This window comes from Erpetoichthys calabaricus, chromosome 9 (genome assembly GCF_900747795.2).
Source record: "Erpetoichthys calabaricus chromosome 9, fErpCal1.3, whole genome shotgun sequence".
Lineage (NCBI taxonomy): Eukaryota > Metazoa > Chordata > Cladistia > Polypteriformes > Polypteridae > Erpetoichthys > Erpetoichthys calabaricus.
The window spans coordinates 1456984-1477083 of NC_041402.2; the positions used below are offsets into that span (position 1 = coordinate 1456984).

The 20100-nt window shown below is 51.1% G+C and overlaps 1 protein-coding gene across 1 annotated transcript in view; it reads left to right on the forward strand.

Annotated features, from left to right (window-relative positions):
- Nucleotides 1-20100, forward strand: part of LOC114657318 (rap guanine nucleotide exchange factor 1-like) — a 102774-nt gene that overhangs the window by 45765 nt on the left and 36909 nt on the right. The window contains 5 exon segments of the mRNA XM_051931587.1: nt 6087-6232; nt 6341-6519; nt 13367-13523; nt 14761-14849; nt 18423-18575. Coding sequence (XP_051787547.1) covers nt 6087-6232; nt 6341-6519; nt 13367-13523; nt 14761-14849; nt 18423-18575 — 724 coding nt within the window.

Consider the following 20100-nt stretch of genomic DNA (forward strand, 5'->3'; position numbering starts at 1 on the left):
CATTGGTGTAATGTGGGAGTGGCTCTGTATCCCATAGCGATGGCCTCTGTCTTTAAAAATGCCTTCTGCATTGGGCACATGCCAACCTGAATTTGGATGTGAACTCAACGAGGGGCTTCCCTTCATAAATAACAAAAGATTTGGAGCACTGAACAGGGTGGTTCTGTGCCAGCCTCTTGTGATTGTGTGTATGTAGGGATCACCACTGACTGTGTGCCAACCTGCAGACGTATTTTACTGTTTTATTACATGGATGATAACATTCCAATGTCAATTTTGAATTGGCATACATAGGCGGGTTTGCCAGGTGTTTATTGGTCAATGTGGGTGTCGCCTGGCACAGTCCCACTTGGTGGTGCCCTCACATTGGCGCCATCACTCCAACCCATGCTCTCTGCTGGGTTTGGTGCAGTTGACCTGGCCATAGCCTCAAGTGCCAAGGAGGCAGATGGCAGTGCCATATTACAGGAGAGGTAATCAGACCTCAGCAGATGTTTTTGTGCCAGCCTTGTGTGCCGATCTGGAGTTACATGGGTGGGGTCATATTGCAGGGATATTGTGACAGGAGCCCCCATAAAGGATGCCACTTCAGGCCCTCTGACCCCGAGCTTATAGACAGTGGTGGTCCCCCCCCCCAACCCTGGGCATCTCGTTCTTTGGACTCTTTCATGGCATCAGTGTAGAGTTCCAACCACATTTGATGAGGTGGGCCGCGTCACCCCAGGAGGATTTAGGATTTGCCCACCTTAAGCTCCCTGAGGCCCAAAGCGCAACCAGGTGGCAGGTGCCGTCACCATAGCAACAGCAGATAAACAGCCGGCTCCACTGGGAGTGTCATGTGACAATTAAGAGGGCCTGTGGCAGGGGGGCTTCTTCAGTGAGGTCCCCTGGGTGCCACTCGGGCTTGTTGCAACAGGCTTGTCTCCTGCAGCTGGGGGCCCGCGACTGGCACTTTTGTCCTGAGACCATCTCTGATTTGTAGCAGTCAAGGTGGCTGCCCACTGCTGGTCACTTCACCTCAGCCACAGGAAAGCGTGCCCCCCCAGCCCTGGGAATGCTTATAGCATGTAACCAGGTGGGCATTGGGAGACACCCATGACTGGTCATTGGCACACACTGAAATGGTGCCTGGTGCCCCCTGCTGTCCAAATGAGGGATAAGAGCAGCAGCAGGGAGACTCCAAACAACTATAGCTTCAGTTGTGGTGCCAGGTGCTGCCAGCTTTCTCTTTTCATGCCCTTGCCAGTTGGCGAGTTGCCCTTGTTGGCCCTGCTCATCTCCATCCATTCATTTAGTGCGCCCGCCTCTCCACTTTAAGGCTCAAGGGGCTTGAACCCGGTCCTCACACCACTGGGCACCAGACCTGGGTGGTGATGCCAGTTCCGAGCCAATGCTTAGCCAGTTGAGTGAAAAGTGGGATTGGTGAGCAGTACATGCAATTTCTGCACAGAAGGGGTTTGAACCCTGGACCACCGAGGCACCAGTGTGTCTTTATTGCTGTGACATCACGTCATGTTGACGTCAGACCCCCGTAGTCCCTAAAGGTGGGTGGACTGGCAGAAATGTGAACCTGCAGTGGCACCTGTAGAAAGAAACTGCGCCATCAGGGGTTTGAACCCTGAGTAGGTCAGGCCTCTGCCCTAGTAACCCTAAAGGCAGAAGGAAAAAAGAAAGTGGGTGGGCACCACTGCTGTGCCCGCAGATTTGGAAATGGACAGAGGATACCACAGCACCCTGCATCTCACAGTGGCGTTAGTTTGAGGAAAGGCACTATAAACACAGAAGTGTGGACTGGCCACGACACACTTGGGTGATGAAGGCAGCGGCTCAGTCAATACACCGTGGTGGCGTGCGCCACTTCTGCCACCCACTTGTGAGACGCCAAGGCACTCGTTTATTTGCATTTGGGGGAAGAAGACAAAGAAGTTGTCGGCATCGGTTTAATTGCCACACCCTGCTTTAGCTGCGCCCGCCGCTCAGAGCTTCTTCAGTCCCCACGCTCTCGAGTCTCTGGCTCAGCTGCAATTCCTCCTGGGCACCTCGAGCCGCTGGCAGCCGTCCCAGGGCGTCTCTGTCTGTGAGCTCGGGACTCTCGGGTGGCATGTGAAGGCGGCTGACGTCTCTCGAAGGAAACGGCATGTTTATGAGGCTGCAGCTCGTCGGATTTCCGCTCTGCCACCCTGTCACATCTGAAGACTGGATGACAGCGGAGGGTTAGGGCGGTGCCCGGGAGCTCTGGAGTTGCAAGAGGAGCGCCGTTTAACATTGACTGCAAAATGAAAGAACCATGCGGACCAGGGCCGCTGTTGGCTGAACCCACCAACTCCGGGTGGGGGGCACAAAGCAGAAACTAATCCTGGATTGGCATCAGGAGAGCACACAGGCTGCAGCAGGGTTGGCATTTGAACCCAGGCCTCTGGAGCTGCGAGACAGCAACACCAACTGCTGAGCCACAGTGAAATCATTTATGAGGGGACACGGGGGGGATTGGGGGGTGGAGGAACTTATTGAGGGTCTTACACTGACAGCCTCATTGGGTACAGTCTGGTGCCACAGCTGTCAGGCCGCACAAGACAAAGCCCAGTTCAGTCCGGCAGCAGGCATGATGGGCACTGGACCCTCATCAAACACTCTCTGCGATCCAAGGACTGAATGGCTGAAAACTGGTCCCTGCAGCAGTAGTCACTCTATATAGCGCCTTTCACCTGATCTCCCTGGGGTCCATATAGAGTAAGGTCAGAAAGCTGCTCCCTGTGCCACTGTTCATTTTATATAGCGCCTTTCACAGACTCTCACTAGGCCCGAGTATGGCCAGGCTGTAGAGCTGCTGCGGCCTCAGTAGTCCTTTCATATAGCGCCTTTCACAGATTCCTTCTAAGGGTCAAGCGAGGGTCTTTTTCAAAAGGTTGATGCTTCATCTCACTGGTATATAGCGCCTTAGCGTAACAATAAAAAGGTGGGTGTTTAGCAGGGCACGCTGACTGACTGACATGGGTGGTCTGGAGGGGACTTTTGGTTGGATGGCAGTAAACAGGATTGGGGATGACGTCGATCCCCTCGGCCTGTCTTGGCTCATGGTGGGGGCAGTCTGAGAACTCGCTGAGGCTGGGGGTCCCGGTGGGGGGTGTCTGTGTGTGTTTGTGTTCTCTAGCGCTCCACACTCCGCTGTGTTTACTCCCAAATGTTCCCCTTTGACTTCTTGTGTGTTTAGCACGCTGGTGCCACATTTTGCTGACAAACGCCAGGTCTTGGCATGCGGATGTCACTTTAATTGCCGTTTTGTCTCGACACACATGAGGACCTCACCCAAGTGACGACAAATCAGCCACCATTCCTGATGTCCATCTGTGCACTTGGAGCCCACTTCGCCACCACAGTCGCAGCGTGTCACCACTGGCGATGTGCCTGACGGTCAGCGTGTGGGGTTCAAGTGTGGTGTGCATGTTGCTCTTCTATATTCACACAGTCTTTCTGCAATCCGTCATCATTTTGGTATCTGCAGCATAACCGTCATAAACCTCCACTCGTGTCATATAGCGCCTTTCACCAAATCGGCCTAGGACTTGAGTGTAATGAGGTCGCCTGCCACAGCAGTACTCCCTTTATAGCGGCGCCCTTAGCTCCGCGTTCAGTAAGCTCCTCCCTGTACAGGTGTTCACATTTTATAGCGCCTTTCACACAGTGAAGCTAAAAAGCTGCTTATTGCACTTGGGTTTATTTTATGAATTTAATTTAATTTAATGAATTCCACCTTAGGTGTTTTGTGTAGCACCTTTCACATCATGTGTGACTCTGGCTCAGTGTGATGGGGCTGCAAAGCAACTCTCTGTACCTAGAGTCACTCTATATAGCGCCTTTCACATAATTGACTCTGGGGCTCCAAGCGCTGTGAGGAGGCAGTAAGGCAGAAGTCCATGGAGAGGACGGCGAGCTCAGTGGTCCGCAGATCCCAGTCTACAAGGAAAGGAGCAAACCCCGCATGGCTCTGAGGTTCAAGTGCGCTGCCCCCTCGAGGTGTTGACCCACTTAAGTGAGTGACAGTCAAGGTGGAGGACATGACAGACTGTTGTTTAGGTGGGCCGCTGTGCTTTCACAGCCCCTGTTAATCCGGTCCTGGGTTCAAATCCTGCACCAGTTGTAATTGCGCTCTCTCTCTCTCTCTCTCTCACTCTCACTCTGGCAGTGTAGGCCGTGTGGCGCAGTGGTTAAGGCTTTGGACTTCAAATCCCACCTCTGACACCACTGTGTGACCCAGAGCCAGTCACCTCACCTGCTTGTCCTCCAATTGGAAAACCAATTAAGAAATGGAACCAATTGTATCATAAATGTTGTAAGTCACCTTGGATAAACGTGTGAGCCAAATCAGTCCATGTAAATGTTTAAAAATGCACACCCCACCCTGGCATGTTCTTTTGTAAGTCGCTTTGGATAAAAGTGTCTTGCCAAGCAACTAAATGTAAATGTGCTTGTGGGGTCCTCACTGACGCTTTCTGTTACTGCCACATGCTGAAGACCTGGCAGCCTTCCAGTATGAGGTGTGTGTGCCCACCGATGGACTGGCATCCCCTCCAGTGCTCTGCCCTTGTTGCTCCCTGCAGTATAAGAAACAGCGGGTAGGCAGCAGTCTGATGGAGCAGAGGTGCCCCCTAGTGGCCAGCAGGCTGCGTGCTTCACTTCCTACCCCTGCCTCCCCGTGTGTCCAAATGCAGCGAGGCTGGAAAGCTGACCTCTACAGCCATGTTTATTTTATAGCGCCTTTTACACAGTCTGGGAGTCAAAGTTGAATGAGGCTAAAAATCTGCTCCCTACACTGTGGCTCATTTTATAAAGCGCCTTTCAAAGTGCGTACCTGTGACAGATGTGCATTGTGTGATGAGGGGACTAAGCTACTCGTCACATCAGCACACACTTTATAGCGCCTTTCACACAGCCTCTCTTGGATCCAAGTACAGTGAGGCTACAAAGCTGCCCCCTGCACCTGTCTTCATTTTATATAGCGCCTTTCACACAGTTCAGTGAGGCTAAAGAAAAAACTGCTTATTGTGTCATTGTTCATTTTGTATAGCGCCTTACACGACGTCCAGGTCTCCTCATGTGATGACACTCCACTCTACCCACTGCTCATTTTCATAGCGCCTTTCACAGTCTCTCGGGTATATTCAAGTGCCAGCCGTTTCATAGTGTCTTTCATACAGCATTTCCTGAGTCCAAGTACAGTGAGGCTACGAAGCTGCCCCCCCATTTTCATTTTATATAGCGCCTTTCACATAGTCTGGGAGTCAAAGACCATTATGGCTAAACATCCGTGTCTGGCTGCTTTGTGGTGTTTGATGAGCTCAGGGGTCCCAAGTCCATCAGATGTCACTTGTTTAGACAGGGCAGTCGCTATCCACCTGTCACAGTGCTGCTTTATGGTCCTTGATGGGTTCTGGGGTCCTGAGTCGGTCACATGTCATGTGCTTTGATGGGGACTGTCTCGGCACGGTGCTGCTTTGTGGTGTTTGGTGGCCTCGGGGGGTGCCAAGTCTATTGGTTGTCTCTTGTTTGGACATCACAAATCACTGTGATGGGCAGTGCCCACCGTCTCTCAGTTCTTCATCTGGGGTCCTGAGTCGGTCACATGTCATGTGCTTTGATGGGGACTGCCTCTGTCTGCTCATCATGGTGCTGCTTTGTGGTGTTTGGTGGCCTCGGGGGTCCCAAGTCCGTCAGATGTCACTTGTTTTAGACAGGGCAGTCACTGTCCACCCGTCACAGTGCTGCTTTATGGTCCTCAATGGGTTCTGGGGTCCTGAGTCGGTCACATGTTGTGGGTCTTGATGGGTGCTGCTGATGTCTGCTTGTCATGGTGTTGCTTTGTTGTGGGCGCTGCCCCCCATCTCTTAATTCTTCTTTTGGGCTCTGTGGTTGATGGGGTCTGCTGACATCACGGTGCTGCTTTATAATCTTCGATGGGTTCTGGGGTCCTGAGTCGGTCACACGTCACGTGTTTTCACGGCTCTGCTTTGTGGTGTTTGGTGGGCTTGGGGGTCCCAGGTCCATCAGATGCCTGTTGCTGATGTCCGCTTGTCTTCTTGCTCTTGCAGACTCCCAGCGCTCCCACCTCACGACTTTCACCATGAAGTTGATGGACAAGTTTCACTCTCCCAAGATACGGCGGACTCCGTCAAAGAAGGGCAAACAGCTGCAGCCCGAGCAGCCTGTGAAAGCCGCCGAGAAGCCCGTGAAGAAGGTGGGTGCAGCTCGTTGCTTAGGTGATTGGTGGGCTCTCTCCGGTGGCCCATGTGCTCCTCGTGTCCCATACCCAATCTTTTTTTTGTGTGTTTGTGTCTTCAATCAGACCCTCAGTCGACTGGAGGAGCAGGAGAAGGAGGTGGTCAGCGCGCTCAAGTATTTCAAAACCATCGTCGACAAGATGGTGGCCGACAACAAGGTGCTGGAGATGTTGCCGGGCTCTGCCTCCACGGTGCTGGAGACCATCCTTCCCCTGGTCCAGATCGATCCCCGCATCCAGCACAGGTAAGGAAATGGGCAAAGAGCTAAGGGGCACATAGCCAAAAAAAAAATGGGAAGCGGTGCCAAGTGACGCCCAGCATGCTGGCATTTTTATCATGTTATCTGAATGGGACCCGTTTCTGAGGGTCCATGACTTGCTCTCTATGTGGGAGGAGCAGGGTGGGCAGTGCCTGTAGGAAGCACACAGGCAGCGGGCACTGGGACAGCAGGCTTTACACTTCCTCCCTTCCTTAGATGTGAATGTTTGGGCCGACAAGCCTGCTGCTTGAGTTTGAGGCCAGGCTGTTTGTGGTGCCACTTGGACCAAAGGCCTGGTCTCGAGGTTGGTGAAGCCCAGCGGGTCGAGGTGCAAATGGCAGCTTCACGTAATGTTTTTGTGTTTTCAGCCCAGTCGTCGTACTTTGTCTGATTTGTCACTATGATGGATGTTCCGCATTTGGGGCGTTTGTCACTCCGGAGCTCATGCCCTCCAACGTGCCACTGTATTTGCTTCAGAGTCACTTTGGTCACCAGTCCCAGGGTCTGAAAGCAGATGTTGATGCCATAGTCAGCATTTTAGTGCCACCTGTGATACCTGCTGCTGTTTCTCTCGGGCACTTACACCCCCAATGTTCAAAGTCTTAAAATGTACAAATAAAATGATTAGCCAGACCCCCAAACTCAACAGGCCCCACCGTGTGGCATCAAAGTTCAACCCCAGCTCTTCACTTGTAGCCCCCATTCATCCAAACTGCTGCGACCCCCCAGAGTCGAGTGTCTTTTCAGGGCCTCCCTCTTTTTGGCTGATGGGTTTGACGTGGGGGTCCTTGTCGGCTTGAATCGGTTTAACGGCTCCCAAGCACGTCTCATGTCTCAAAGAGACCCCCCAGCATTGGCACCTTTAGCGCTAGGTGACTTTGAGGTAACGATTGGTTACGCATCTTTTGTGTTTATCCAATTGGAGCCTGGGAGGCGGGTGACGTGACCTGCTCAGGGTCACCCAGTGGTGTCAGTAGTGGGATTTTACCTCCCAGCCTCAGGGTCCGAAGCCCGAAAGCCTTAACCGCTCCACCACAGTGCCCGCCTAACTGATGGTCGCCACCATTCTGTAGACCTCCTTTGTAAGTCGCTTTGGACAAAAGCGTCTGCTAAGAAATGCAAATGTCTCTATACGTTGTCGCTTTTGTGGAGCAAACCCTGGTGGTGTTGGGGGGTCTTTGATGGGGAAGTTGTGTTCCTCTTTTTGAGATCTGCCATCGTCGGCCCTCCTCTGTTTATTTATAGCCTTCACTTGTGCAACTTTGGGGCTTTTTTAAAAGCACTTGGACTCCTCCGCTGCTCAGCTCGACTTTTAAAGAAGAATGAAAACCTCAGCACTTTGTGCAGCCCAAATGAGGAAGAGGAGGCGCAAAATAGAAAGCTTGGCGGAACTTGTAAATGCAGGCTCAGCCTGGGGGGGGGGTCCAGTGTCCTGTTTGACAGGGTGGGCAGTGGGGGACGACGACGACGACGCACCTCACGGTCAGCGTTTTGTCCATCCTGTGCCATTCAGAAGCCTTATCTGCCGTTTCTCTTAAAGTGCAGGCCTGCCCCAGTCCTCCCAACTTACCGCGGGGGGCTTCGCTCACCAAGTCATCAGAGCTTCTGGCAGTGGGTGGGGTGGGGGGGACGGTGGGCCAGCCAGGCCGCTGGCGACTTCCTCACTTTGACAAAAGTCACTAATAAGAACATCAGAAAGTTGACAGATGAGAGGAGACCATTCTGTCCCTTTGTCACTCGTTTGTTAAGCCGTCCCAAATCGGTTCAGAAATAAAAACGGCACTCGTGTGATTGGATTTGTCTTATGGCACACCGGAGTGCCAAACGTAGCAGACGTGACTATGAGTGAATTCTGTTGGGGTCTCTGTCTTTGGGACAGCTTGAGCAGTAAAGAGCTTGGGTAACCTGCCTGCCGCTTACAGTCGGGCAAAAGTAATCGATGGGAAAGGATTAACCAGTAGGGAGGAGCCGCCCCGCCCTTTGGTCTTGATTGACAGGAGGCAACGACAGCATGAAAAGACGTGTTGGTCAAGTCAAGTTGGGGAGCATGCACTGGTACAGCGCGTCGCCGCACCCACCACATGACGAAACAACTCTGGATCCCGGTTGGCAACCCCCCAGGCAGACATGCGGTCCAGTCCCACACTATCTGCCGCAGCCAGGTGTTATGTGGGCGACCCCTTGGCCTGGTCCAGCCACTTGACAATGAGGATCACCCTCGGGTAATGGCGCCACATGGCCGTAGTGCCGTAACTGACACTCCCTCACAATGCAGGTCATGTGCCTCATTCGGGACTCGGTGGGCAACACAAAGTCAAACCAGCGGGACCCAAGGATTCTCCGAAGAGACACACATGAAGGAGTCCAGTCTTCGTCTCGGGTCACTGGATGGCGGCCATGTCTCACAATCGTATAGCAAGACAGGAAGCACCACGTGTTGGACAAATAAATAAAGAAATGTGCCCCTCACAACGGCCATTTGGATCAAAGCTGTGGTCATTTAAATTACTGAACCAAAATAAAACAAAGGCTCTGTACGTAATTTGATGAATGTTGGTTCTAGGCCTGTGCAAAAGTAAGTGCACCCCATGAGTGCTTGCTTTCCATTTAAACAGACATGTGGACGTTTCATGATTTGCTCTTCAGTTAAAAAGCATCTTTAGATAAAGGCGACGTGACAGATCTGATAATCGAGCTGGAAAACAAACTGGGGGAAAAGTAATGCTGCATTCCGTTTGAACTGGAAAGTCGGAATTTTGGAGTTCCCAGTGGGAAGTTTCAGCTGGGATGCCCCCCCACAAGTTGGATTTCCTACTCAAGAAAGTCACCACCACCACTCCAAGATTGTCGTATTATCCTGTTAGGCAGCACTTCCGTCTGTTTGCGTCTCTTTAAGTCGGCCGTACACCGGTGCTGTCCACGCATGTGGTGTTTGGTGGCACAAAATTGATGGCATTGTCGCCGACTTACTTGGGAGTCCTCAAGCACAGCAAAGCTTTTCCTGGAGGCACCCTTATTGGTTTCCCTGGATGTTTAAATGGAACTCGGTCACCTCGCGTGTGACGTCAATCCCAGCTCGGACCCCCAACTTCCAAGGTGAATGGGAAGCAGCGCAAGTCCTCCCTTTTGCCCCCTCAAGTCAGCGTTTTGCTATAACAGGCCACCAGTTTGCGACACTGAGTCCTCCATGCAGGATTCTGGGGCTGTGTGATGTTTGAGGGTGAGCGTTAGAGGGGGTTTCTTGTCTTCGTAGGGACTCAAGGCTGGGGGGCTGTCAAAAACCAGAGCCTCGCGAGGCCATATGAGAAAATCAATTGTCTTACATGCACAGGCTGCTTCAAATCCCCCCACAGTATCTTAGATTCTTGGCCATTCATTCCTTTTCGTCCATTTTTGGTGGATCTACTGGTACATTTAGAATCGCATCCGTCTTCTGACAGGTGGTCTCAGAGTGGTGCAGAGGCAATGCCGAGTGGATCCCAAGCTGGTGAGGCAGCTCATCTCCACCACCAAGCCCTTCAGCTGCCGTCAGCCTCATTTGCTCAAATACAGTCTTTGGCATGTTGGCCAAATCACCCCCATCTTTGCCCCAGTGGTCCTGGTCTCTGCATGGGTGCCCAGATGTTGTTGTTTCTCGTTTCCTCCTGGCACTCCTCATTTGTGGAGCCCCTTTCTAATGGCAGACTCATGCCCTCTGATGTCATCCCTGGCGAGGGCCACCCAGAGGTCCTCCTGATGACATTCTGGGCTTCTCCAAGGCTGTCTTCAGCATTTTGAACTTTCTGGACAAGGGGGCATTTCTTTAGCGGTTGACCTCCAGTCCTCCTTCAGTTCCTCCCTGGACTGCTGGGCACGTGGGACCATCTGGGCACTTCAGAGAAAACCAAAATGTCTAAGGTCTGAGTACAAGGGGGTCTGATCTTCTGCACCTGAGCCTCATTAGAGGTGGGGGGGGGGGTGGGGGGGTACATGCACTTCTTACACATGCAAAGTGGGCTTTTCTGTTTCTTTAAATTATTCAATGGACTACAAAATGGAAAAGTGACCTCAAGTTTGTTGTGTCTCCTTATGTGTTAAAAAAGGAGAAAACCTTTCAGGGGGTCCACTTACTTTTGCACCTGACTGGAATTAGACATTTTTACAATTTTTTTAACATTTTGGCCCAAATAGAATTCCACATACTGAAGCCGTCACGATTTTTATTTCGGCCATGATAGGCCACCCTGCCCAGTCCTCCAGTTGGCCGCCCACACCCTGTGTTGTCACAGACGTCACCAGTCAGGCAGGCTCATCACAGGCCTTAGCCACACACTGGTGGGCTGCTGCTGGTACTGATGGGCGGCACGTCCAGCTGATTCGTCAGTTATTAATTAACAAGATGGTTAAGGCGACTTGGAGGAGAGTCTGTCCGTCATCATCATCATCGTCGTCATGTTAAACCTGTTGAAATGGTAAAGCCATGGGGAAGATTCCAGAAAGCAGATGTGGCCCAAGGAGCAGCTGGGTTGTGTGTCTGTGTTGGTCTTCTAGAGCCGAGGGTGGGCAGGGCAGAAAGGGTTAAAAAAGTGGGCAGGCAGACAAACAGACCGTCAGTCAGTCAGTCAGTCAGTCAGTCAGTCAATGGCCCTCCTGTTACCCCCCCCAACACCAACGGTGCTCCGCTCACAAATGTCTTCAGACTTAAATTGTGCAAGTTTGAGTCACCTGGGATTTGTCCGAGTCAAGTCTGAACATTTCCTTCGCCTCGTTGGGAAGCAGCGTGCCGCCCTGTCACGTGTGGAATGCGGCCTGTTAGGGCATGCAGTGGCGCCCAGGAGGTACCAGAGTGCTGCGTGTGTGTGTGTGTGTGTGTGTGTGTGTACAGGTGCCCTAACTGTTTAAAGAAAAGAATGTGCGCAGACCTGTTAAACTGCAGGGAGCGCTCAAGAGCAGACCCCCCAAACCCAAAAGCAAAAGGGGGAGGGGGCACAGGGAAATTAACACAAACATCAAAACTGTGATTGGCTCGCTCAAGCCCTCAGTTTGGCTTCTTTTCTGTCCCAATTGGCCTCCCACTTCCTTCCTGGTCCTGGACGTCCCTCTACTTGTGTCTGCTGCCCTCCCAAATCCACACTCGCCATTATGAAGGGTCAAGTCTGACTGACCGGCCACCTTGAGTGTCCCCTTAAAGGCTGTGGCCCTCTGCTGAACAGGACGTCCTCACACCGTCACCCTCTGCTTCCTGTGTCTGAGCCAACTCTGCACCCGTCAACACGCCACACCCTGAACTGCCACTTGTTTTAGTTTGATGCCCATCCTCTCGTGTGGCACCTTTCTGTAGGTCCAGTTAATCTCGTACGCTCCACTCTGGTTGTTGGTCCCTCGTAGAATTCACCGCACGTAGACTGAGGGCACACAGTGTGTGACATCCCAGCAGTCCGCACATTTGAGCATAAGCAGCTCTAGATGGGCTAATAAAGAATAGGAAGAAGAATTCATTCCATTTATAAAACGCTGACAGAGTCAATGGGGAGCCAATTCAGCCACCACCAATGTGCGCCACCCACCTGGATGATGTTACGGTAGCCATTTTTGCACAAGGACACTCGCCACACTTGAGCTGTTAGGAGGTGAAGGGGTGAGAGATAGTTAGCCAATCAGAGACCAGGAATGACCAGGCTGTGGTGGCTTTATGAAGGCTGCCCAGAGATCTTTAAAGATTGCAGAGAATCAGCTCAGTGTCCCCCATCACCACATTGTGGCATAGGGATCCACACACATAGACCACGGGGTGAGCACCCCCCGCTGGCTGCATCAACACCTCCTCCAGCAGCAACTCTAACCTTTTTTTCTGGTTGGTCTCCCATCCAAGTCCTGGCCGGACCCCGACACGCTGAGCTTCATGGAGACGGCCCGTTCTGAAGTGCAGGTGACTTGGCTGCTGGGGTGTTTCTGTTAAAACATCAGGACAGTCTGGACAGGAATGGGAATTCAGCCCCACAAAGCTCACCACTCCTGCCCACTTAATTGCTCCAAAGTAACATCAAGTTGAGCTTTGAAAGTCCTGATAAGTCCGCCACACCACTTGGTCACTCATTGCGTGTCTGGGGTCCTCTTCCTAATGTTATATCTGTGTTTCTAACTGTGTGACCCCGTGTTCTCCGTCTTGAGCCATTGGACTGATTGCCTTCATCATTTTGCACACTTCAGTCAGGTCTCCTCTTCATCACTGTAAAGGCTCAGCTCTTTTCATCTTTCCTCCTAACTCACCCCCTGTAGCCCCCCGTGATCAGCCCAGTCGCTCTTCTCTGGACCTTCTCTAGTGCTGCTATGTCTTTATGGAGTCATGAACTGCATCCAGGACTCCAGATGAGGTCTCACCAGTGTGTTATAAAGACTCTGCAGGATCTCCACACGTCAAGGCGCTATATAACCTGACATTCTGTTAGCCTTCTTAATGGCTTCTCAACACCGTCTGGAATCCCCTAAGACCCCTAAATCCTTCTCATAAGGTGGACTTTTGATTTTCAGACCCCACACGTGTAACTCTTTACATTTACTGACATGAAATATCGTCGTCCACACATCTGCCCGCGCCCGTCTGCTACCCAAGTCCCCCTCTGATAGTTTAACAGCTTGGCATCATCTGCACAATCCACCAGCTTGTTCTTTATATTCCTATGCAAATCCTCTATGTATATTATTAAGGGTGGGCTCTATGCCACCCTTCATTTCATCCCTGCAGCTCAGTCCACCGTGAGGTCACCACAGTGCCCAGTTACACTCTTTTGGGTGGCCACTTGATGAGGAGTCGGCCGTGTGACTCATGTTGTGCCATTTCTGTCTCCCCCAGCAATGCAGTGTCATCCTGCCTGAGCGGTGTTTGCCAGAGCCTCGCCAAGCTGATCCAGTGGTCTGATGAAGTGATGCTGGAGGGCTTGAAGCTCGAGGACAAGGAGGCCGTGCTCAAAGTGACGGGGATGATCAAGGCGGTGCTCGATGGCGTGAAGGTAAGCTGGCGAGGGGCCGCGCTGTAAGACTTTGAAAGTGGTGCTAAGGCCGACTGTGTGATGTTGTCTTTAACTTGCCATCAGTTGGTGGAGGTCACACACTACAAGAACATGGCACCTTAACACAGCTGCACTCGCATTACCCCCGAGTCCGCTGTGGCCTTCATGCTTGCCCTCTGGACTTGGCACCTGTGGGTTACCAGGTGAGTGGTTGAGATTCCTCAGTGGCACAGAGTCGATGCAGGGAGTCGTCGGGGGGCATTTCACATTCGACGCGACTCTTTAAGAACCTTAAAACAGACGCTTCGTTAGTTGAGCCTCAGCACACGGCTGACAAGAGTGACATGCTTTCATATAAATATGTAAAGTGACCCACGCGCCATGTGCTGATGCCCACCGTCTCATACAGTGAGCACCATCCTATAATGCTGAGGTGTGATTAGGGTCTTGTGAGTGAGCACCTGAGCCCCACACCTGTTCAGAAAGGTGCACTGCTGCCCTCTAGTGGCTGACCTGACCACGACCCACAAGAGAAGAGCAGCCGCGTGCATCTCAGGACCAAAGAGCTTGTGCTGCTCTAAGGGGCATAGAGGACCTGCACGAGAAGGAGTCACATCAGCGAGGGGTCAGATCTTCAAGTGTACTGCAGACCATGACGGTTCAGCCCACCCCTCCTATACCATCCTGCAAAAATGATGGGCACACCGTTTGTCAATTGCAAATGCCTGGTGTGTATTGCGTCATCTGTGCCCGTCGTTTCTTTCCCATTCTTCCCTGGCACTTAGCCACACGTTTCCTGCGGATTTCTTAAATGTTTTGTTTCCGTTGACTTGCTGGACGCACACAAGTCTGCACCCCATTGGCTCTCGCGACTTCCCCAAAGTCACAGCTGCTTGCTTATTGGCTCCTGGTGGGCCAGACATTCAGTAAGTGAGGCCTTACGACAACATAAGTTCAAATTGTTGTGTTTATCCAACCATTTCCTGAGCCCAGTGATCCAGTGCCTTGGCATCAGAGACGTGAGCCAACCCAGGGCATCAGTCCATCACAGGGCCCACTCACTTCCATCAGGTTAGAGCTGCCAGTGAACCAAAGCTTTGGGTTGTGGATGTGAGACAAGAAGCAGTGGGTGCAGGATTTGAACTCGGGGCTCCTGGAGTTGTGCCAATCCTTTATCCCGTCTTTAATTTGTAATTGTTTTGACGATTTTTGACAGTTTTTTTTTTTCTTGTTACAGGAGCTCGTGAGGTTGACGATAGAGAAGCAGGAGCAGCCGTCGCCCGTGTCTCCGGTGAAGCCCAGCATGCCAGTCTGCAACTCCGAAAGGTGCGAATGCGCTCGAGTTGTCGGTTGTTTGGGTAGCTGCTCACAAACGTGCTGATCGTTCACTTTAAAACCGTGCACACTGGAAGTGGCAGGATGGGGTGGCACTACCCATGATTTGGAGTCATGAAGAAGATGGCGCCAGCTTGCATTAAAAAAAAAAAAAAAATCTCATACGGTGTTTGTGAAGTTCAGGACTCGCCGCAGTCAGGCTGGCCTCCCGCTACACAACTCGACTGTTGGTCCTATCGATGGTCTGCATGTGTGCCGTTCACGTACTGTGGAGGGCTTTCGGAGTTCTCCTGTATGACGTCTCCACATCCCACCCCGGTGCTTTCATGTGAGTGCAGGGCTACGGCTGCGTCTGATTCGCTACTTGGGCCGCGCAAAACACACGTCAAGATAAGCTTACGGTGGGGTGTAAGTGGTATCTGCCATTTGTCAGTCCTCTAAGTAGCGCTACTCTGGAAAAGTACATCTGAAAATAGAAAGAGAGGAGTCTACCCAGAATGACACATTGATCGAGGGTCTGCTAGCCAACCAGCCGTATCGAGGCCTCGGATTCGTCACTTTAGAGGCTGTTTACAGATCGGCTTAATGGGACGGTAAAGAGCGTAGTAAACGCAACACAAAGCGTAACACAACATGCATCGCTTTATCGATGCCAGAAATAACGATATTCTGGACAAGTACCATTGAGGGTATAAAGCGGAATGACACATCCGTCGAGAGTCCGCCCTTCACCGTGCATTGCATCTTGGGTGCTCTGATTACGCTTACCTGGAATATACAGCAGGGAAAATGAGTCTGGAACGCGTCAACGTTTTCCTCAGTCAGTATATTTCTAATGGGGCTACTGACGTGAAATTTAACCCCGACGTCGCTAACGACCCAAGTAATCCACACATACAAAGACATCAAAGCAAATAAAGTCCATAAATGAAGTTCTGAGTAATAAAGTGGAATGACACGGGGAATAAAGTAATGAACACGTGAAGAAAAGAACACGACAAAAAGGCCAGGAAAGCAGCTGACGTCTGTCAATCCCGATAGCCCCCCAGTCAGTGCCAGTGAATATCAGCAGCTTTAGTCCTAATTGATGGCCTGTCATTACCGAGGGGTCACACGAGAAGCATCTCATGATGGGTACAAACAAAGAGCTCACTCAGGACCTTCACAAACACGCTGATGGCATCGGTGACAGACATACTTCTAAACTTCTGAATGTTCCAGTGAGCACCTTTTGGGGCCGTGATGCACGAGTGGAAAGAACATTAGAAACTGGCCACCACCAGGGGCTCCTCAGAAGAGCCAAGGACCACTCGCCGAGAGCTTGAAAAAGACCCGCAAGTAAGTGATGTAAATAAGTAAAGCAGTCCAGCGCCATGGCCTCTGTGCACACCACGCGAGAGCCCACTGCTGAAGAACAAGCTCATTGAAAGCTGCACAACATTTGGACGAGCCAATGAAATAACTGGGGGAACAGAGTCTGGTGAGAGGAGAGCAAAACTGAACTCTTTGGATGTCATTGGAGGAGAATTGGTGCTGCATATCATCACCTCAAAAACACCAACGGTGAAGTGTGTGGAGGTGTGAAGATCACGGTGAGGTGCTGGCAGACTTGAGAAATGGAGCAGAACATTCTTGAGAAGAATCTGCTGCCATCTACCAGGGTGCTGGACATTTCAGCAAAACACAAGGACCCCAAACATACAGCCAAGGAAACTCTCGGTTGGTGTCATAGAATAAAGAAAATAAGGAAGCTGCTCGAATGGCCAGTCAGTCAGTCAGTCACCTGACTTGAATCCCACTGAAAATATGATGGAAGGAACTGAAGAGCAGAGGTCATAGAAGAGACCCCCGGAACCGTCAAGATTTGAAATCTCACTTGAGCGATGCCTGTGACTTGTTTCTCCATACAGGAGACGTCTTGAAGCTGTCGTTACCAGCAGTGGCTCTTCTACTATAAATTTCAGTAAGCGTCTTCAATACTTCATTCCACTTTATTACACTTAACTTCATTTATGGACGGATTTCTTGTTTGTGTGGATTACTTGGGTTGTTAGCGACGTCGGGTGTAAATCTCATGTCAGTAGCCCCCCATTAGAATTATACTGATTGAGGAATACGTTGACACGTTCAATGCTCATTTTCCCCGCTGTATATTCCAAGTAAGCGTATCTCGTGTGGCCAAGTCACAAATCGGAGCCCCCAAGATGCAATGCAGGACCGGAGTCAGACGTGACGACGGTGAAGGGCGGACTCTCGACGGATATGTCATTCTGGACTGATCCTGCTTTATACCCTCAATTGTACTTTTCCAGAATATCGTTATTTATTTTGATCTCTTTGTATGTGTGGATTGTTAGCGACGTCTGGTGTCAATGTCACGTCAGTAGCCCCCCATTAGCATTATATATATATGACGTGTTCCATGCTTATTTTCCCCGCTGTAAGGGTTGTTGTTCAATGCTGTCCTTCTATGGCTGGCGATTTCTCGCCCTCTTGAGCTACCAAGGTGGTAGACGGCTGACTCCCCACCTCGCAGTTAGTTAGCCCGGGTGCTGGCCCTCCACCCAAGAAGGTGACATTTTCAGAATGTCTAACCCTAACCCTAACCCTGTTGAGCCAGTCCCCCTCGTGTGGCTCCCTAGGTGGTGTTTCATTTACTGGTGGTGACCACTGATGGCAGGCAGTGCCCTACTTGGTCCGTCGCCACGCTGAGGTGAGTGTCGGTCTTTGAAGGAGAAGAGCGTAACAAACACACACAGCGGTCATCAGAGTGAGGGGCTCCTGTCGATTCTTTACGTCACGTTAACCTGGACGAGTATATAAAGTGGAGTCTGCACAGATGGCTTCCACTGTCATGCCCTTTGCCGGCGTCTCGTCTCGACTGTAATGTCAGGCCTTGTCATGGACATATAAAGCATTTAAAGATGAGCATCATGGGAGTTCAAAGTGTGTAGCAAACATTAAAAAAGGTGTAAACGCAATTTGCGTTGTTTTATTGTTTCTGAGACTAACGTTATCTTTGAAAAGTACGTTTGAAAATATGGAGAGAGGACTGGTCAGAATGACATGCCAATCGAGGGTCCGCCATCGCACCCTTCTCCTGCGTCTTGTCCAATCCCACGTCTCTTTTGTCATATGAGTCAGCCGTGTCACGAGAGGTCCGAAGTTACGTTTAGTGGGACTTGAAAGAGTGTAATAAACGTGTGAAAGTCGTATTGCGTCGCTCCCAGAGCCGGTGTGACGGCTCAGCTCTGAGAATTCTGCTATGATTGCTTCTTCCAGATTGTCTCTGAATCAGAGCTCCCACTTCAATGGGCCTTCATGTGAAATTCCTGGGACCTACTGGGTGGTGGCACACACTGGTGACCAGCAGTTAGCGGGCAAACAGAATAAGGAGTCTGGTGGCAGAGGTGACCAAACACAAGGCCTCCTGTCTGTTTCCAAGCTGATGACCACCCTACACAACCACCCTACAAAGTTACCGGGGTGCGATCTGTCCCCTGCCAGCCCCCAACTAACAGAAAACGAGCCCGCTGTGACTCTCACTGTTTTGAACTTTTTCAGCACGGCTGAGCATCACCTGACTGACCGGGAGAAGGACGTCTCGCACAAGAGCCCCCCGGTGGCACAGCCGACGGAGATCACGCTCGAAATGTCTGACGAGAACCTGGCCCCACCCAAACCGCCACTGCCTGGCATCAAAGTCAACGAGCACAGGTGAGGAAGACATGACACTGGCACTTTTCAATGATTTCTTTACCCTTTCTTTATTATTACCTCAATATAAAATGCCGCATGTGCTGAGCGAGCCCCACTTGGCAAGTGGCTGTGCCATATCTGAGTCCCAGTCAGCGTTTAGGGCAGCAGGAGGTCTGTGTGCCAGCCGAGACCTTGGGTGACCAAGCACCAGTCAGCCTTTAGGGCTGTCATCAGTGTTGGCCCATGTCACCCCAGACCGCCATTGAGGAGACTGGGCACCACTGGAGTTTTGCACCTTGACCAAGCAGGGTGACTCCAGTAGGGTTCTGGTGGGTGTGCAAAGCCGTCAGTATGGAGTGTTTAACGCAAGGTGAGGGTACTGTCAGCCATGTGGAAGGTTGTTGGCACTTTATCAAACTCTGTCCTGAAATGTCACCAGTGCAGAGGCCAGCAAAGTGCTCACGTACACGTCACCGAGTGATTAGAGCTACCCGACCTTGAACCTTCTGTTTTCTTCCCCTCAAGAGTGATGGGATCCCGGACAACTTAGCCGTCCGGTGAACGCCCTGAGCTCTGTTCTTGGCGGTGCCCGTGGCCAACTATACTGTTACATCTGACATGGCTACGGAGGATACACCGGGCTAACAGCTACAGCGCCCTCTAGTGTCTGAACCCCAGGATACTTGACTGCATTGTGGTCACTCTTGTGTCTCTAAGCTGTTTATAGATTGATAGATCACTACTGGCCTTGTACAGAGTATGGTGAGATCCTTATTTGCATATGCCCATTGACATACAGCACCTGGCATTACTGATGGTATCCCTGACTGTGTTGCCGTCAAGTGTCTGAAGGCTGTTATTGATGGTGGACTTGATTAGCAACTGCACTGCAAGCTGATGCCAGCACCACTGCTGTTGGTACACCTGGCTAGTAGCAACATCGCCCTCTAGTGCCTTACTTGTTACTGATAGTATAGGGTGGTCCAGATCTAACTATGCAATGCAGGAAAACAATGCAAGACAAAAGAATTGTTTGAAATATCTTGCAATAAACGAATGCAGGGCAGGTGCTGCCATCTATCGGCAACAAAAATAATTTTTTGTGAATTCTCTATGTAATAAGTTATAGTGTAATGAAAATTGCATAATTAGATCTGGACCACCCTGTATATTTGATTACATCGCCCTCTAGTGTCTGAACTCTGGTGTTCTTAATTAGCAACTGCACTGCTGTCTAATGTCTGCACTGTTACTGATTGATAGACCTGGCTAGCCACTACACATCGCCCTCTAGTGTCTGAACTGTCTTACTGAAGGTGTCCTTGATCACATCTCCCTCTGGTTTAGTCTCCACTCTATTCTGCATCCCAGACTGTGTTGCTTTCTAGCGTCCGAAGTGTGTTTTTGAAGGTACCCCTGATTGCATCGCTGAACTCTGTTACTGAAGGTACATTTGACTGCATGCCCTCTAGTGTGTGTCATCTGGTCACTGCCGTGCTGTATTCTGAGTCCAGTACTGCTCTTCCTCGCCTGTGCTAATCAC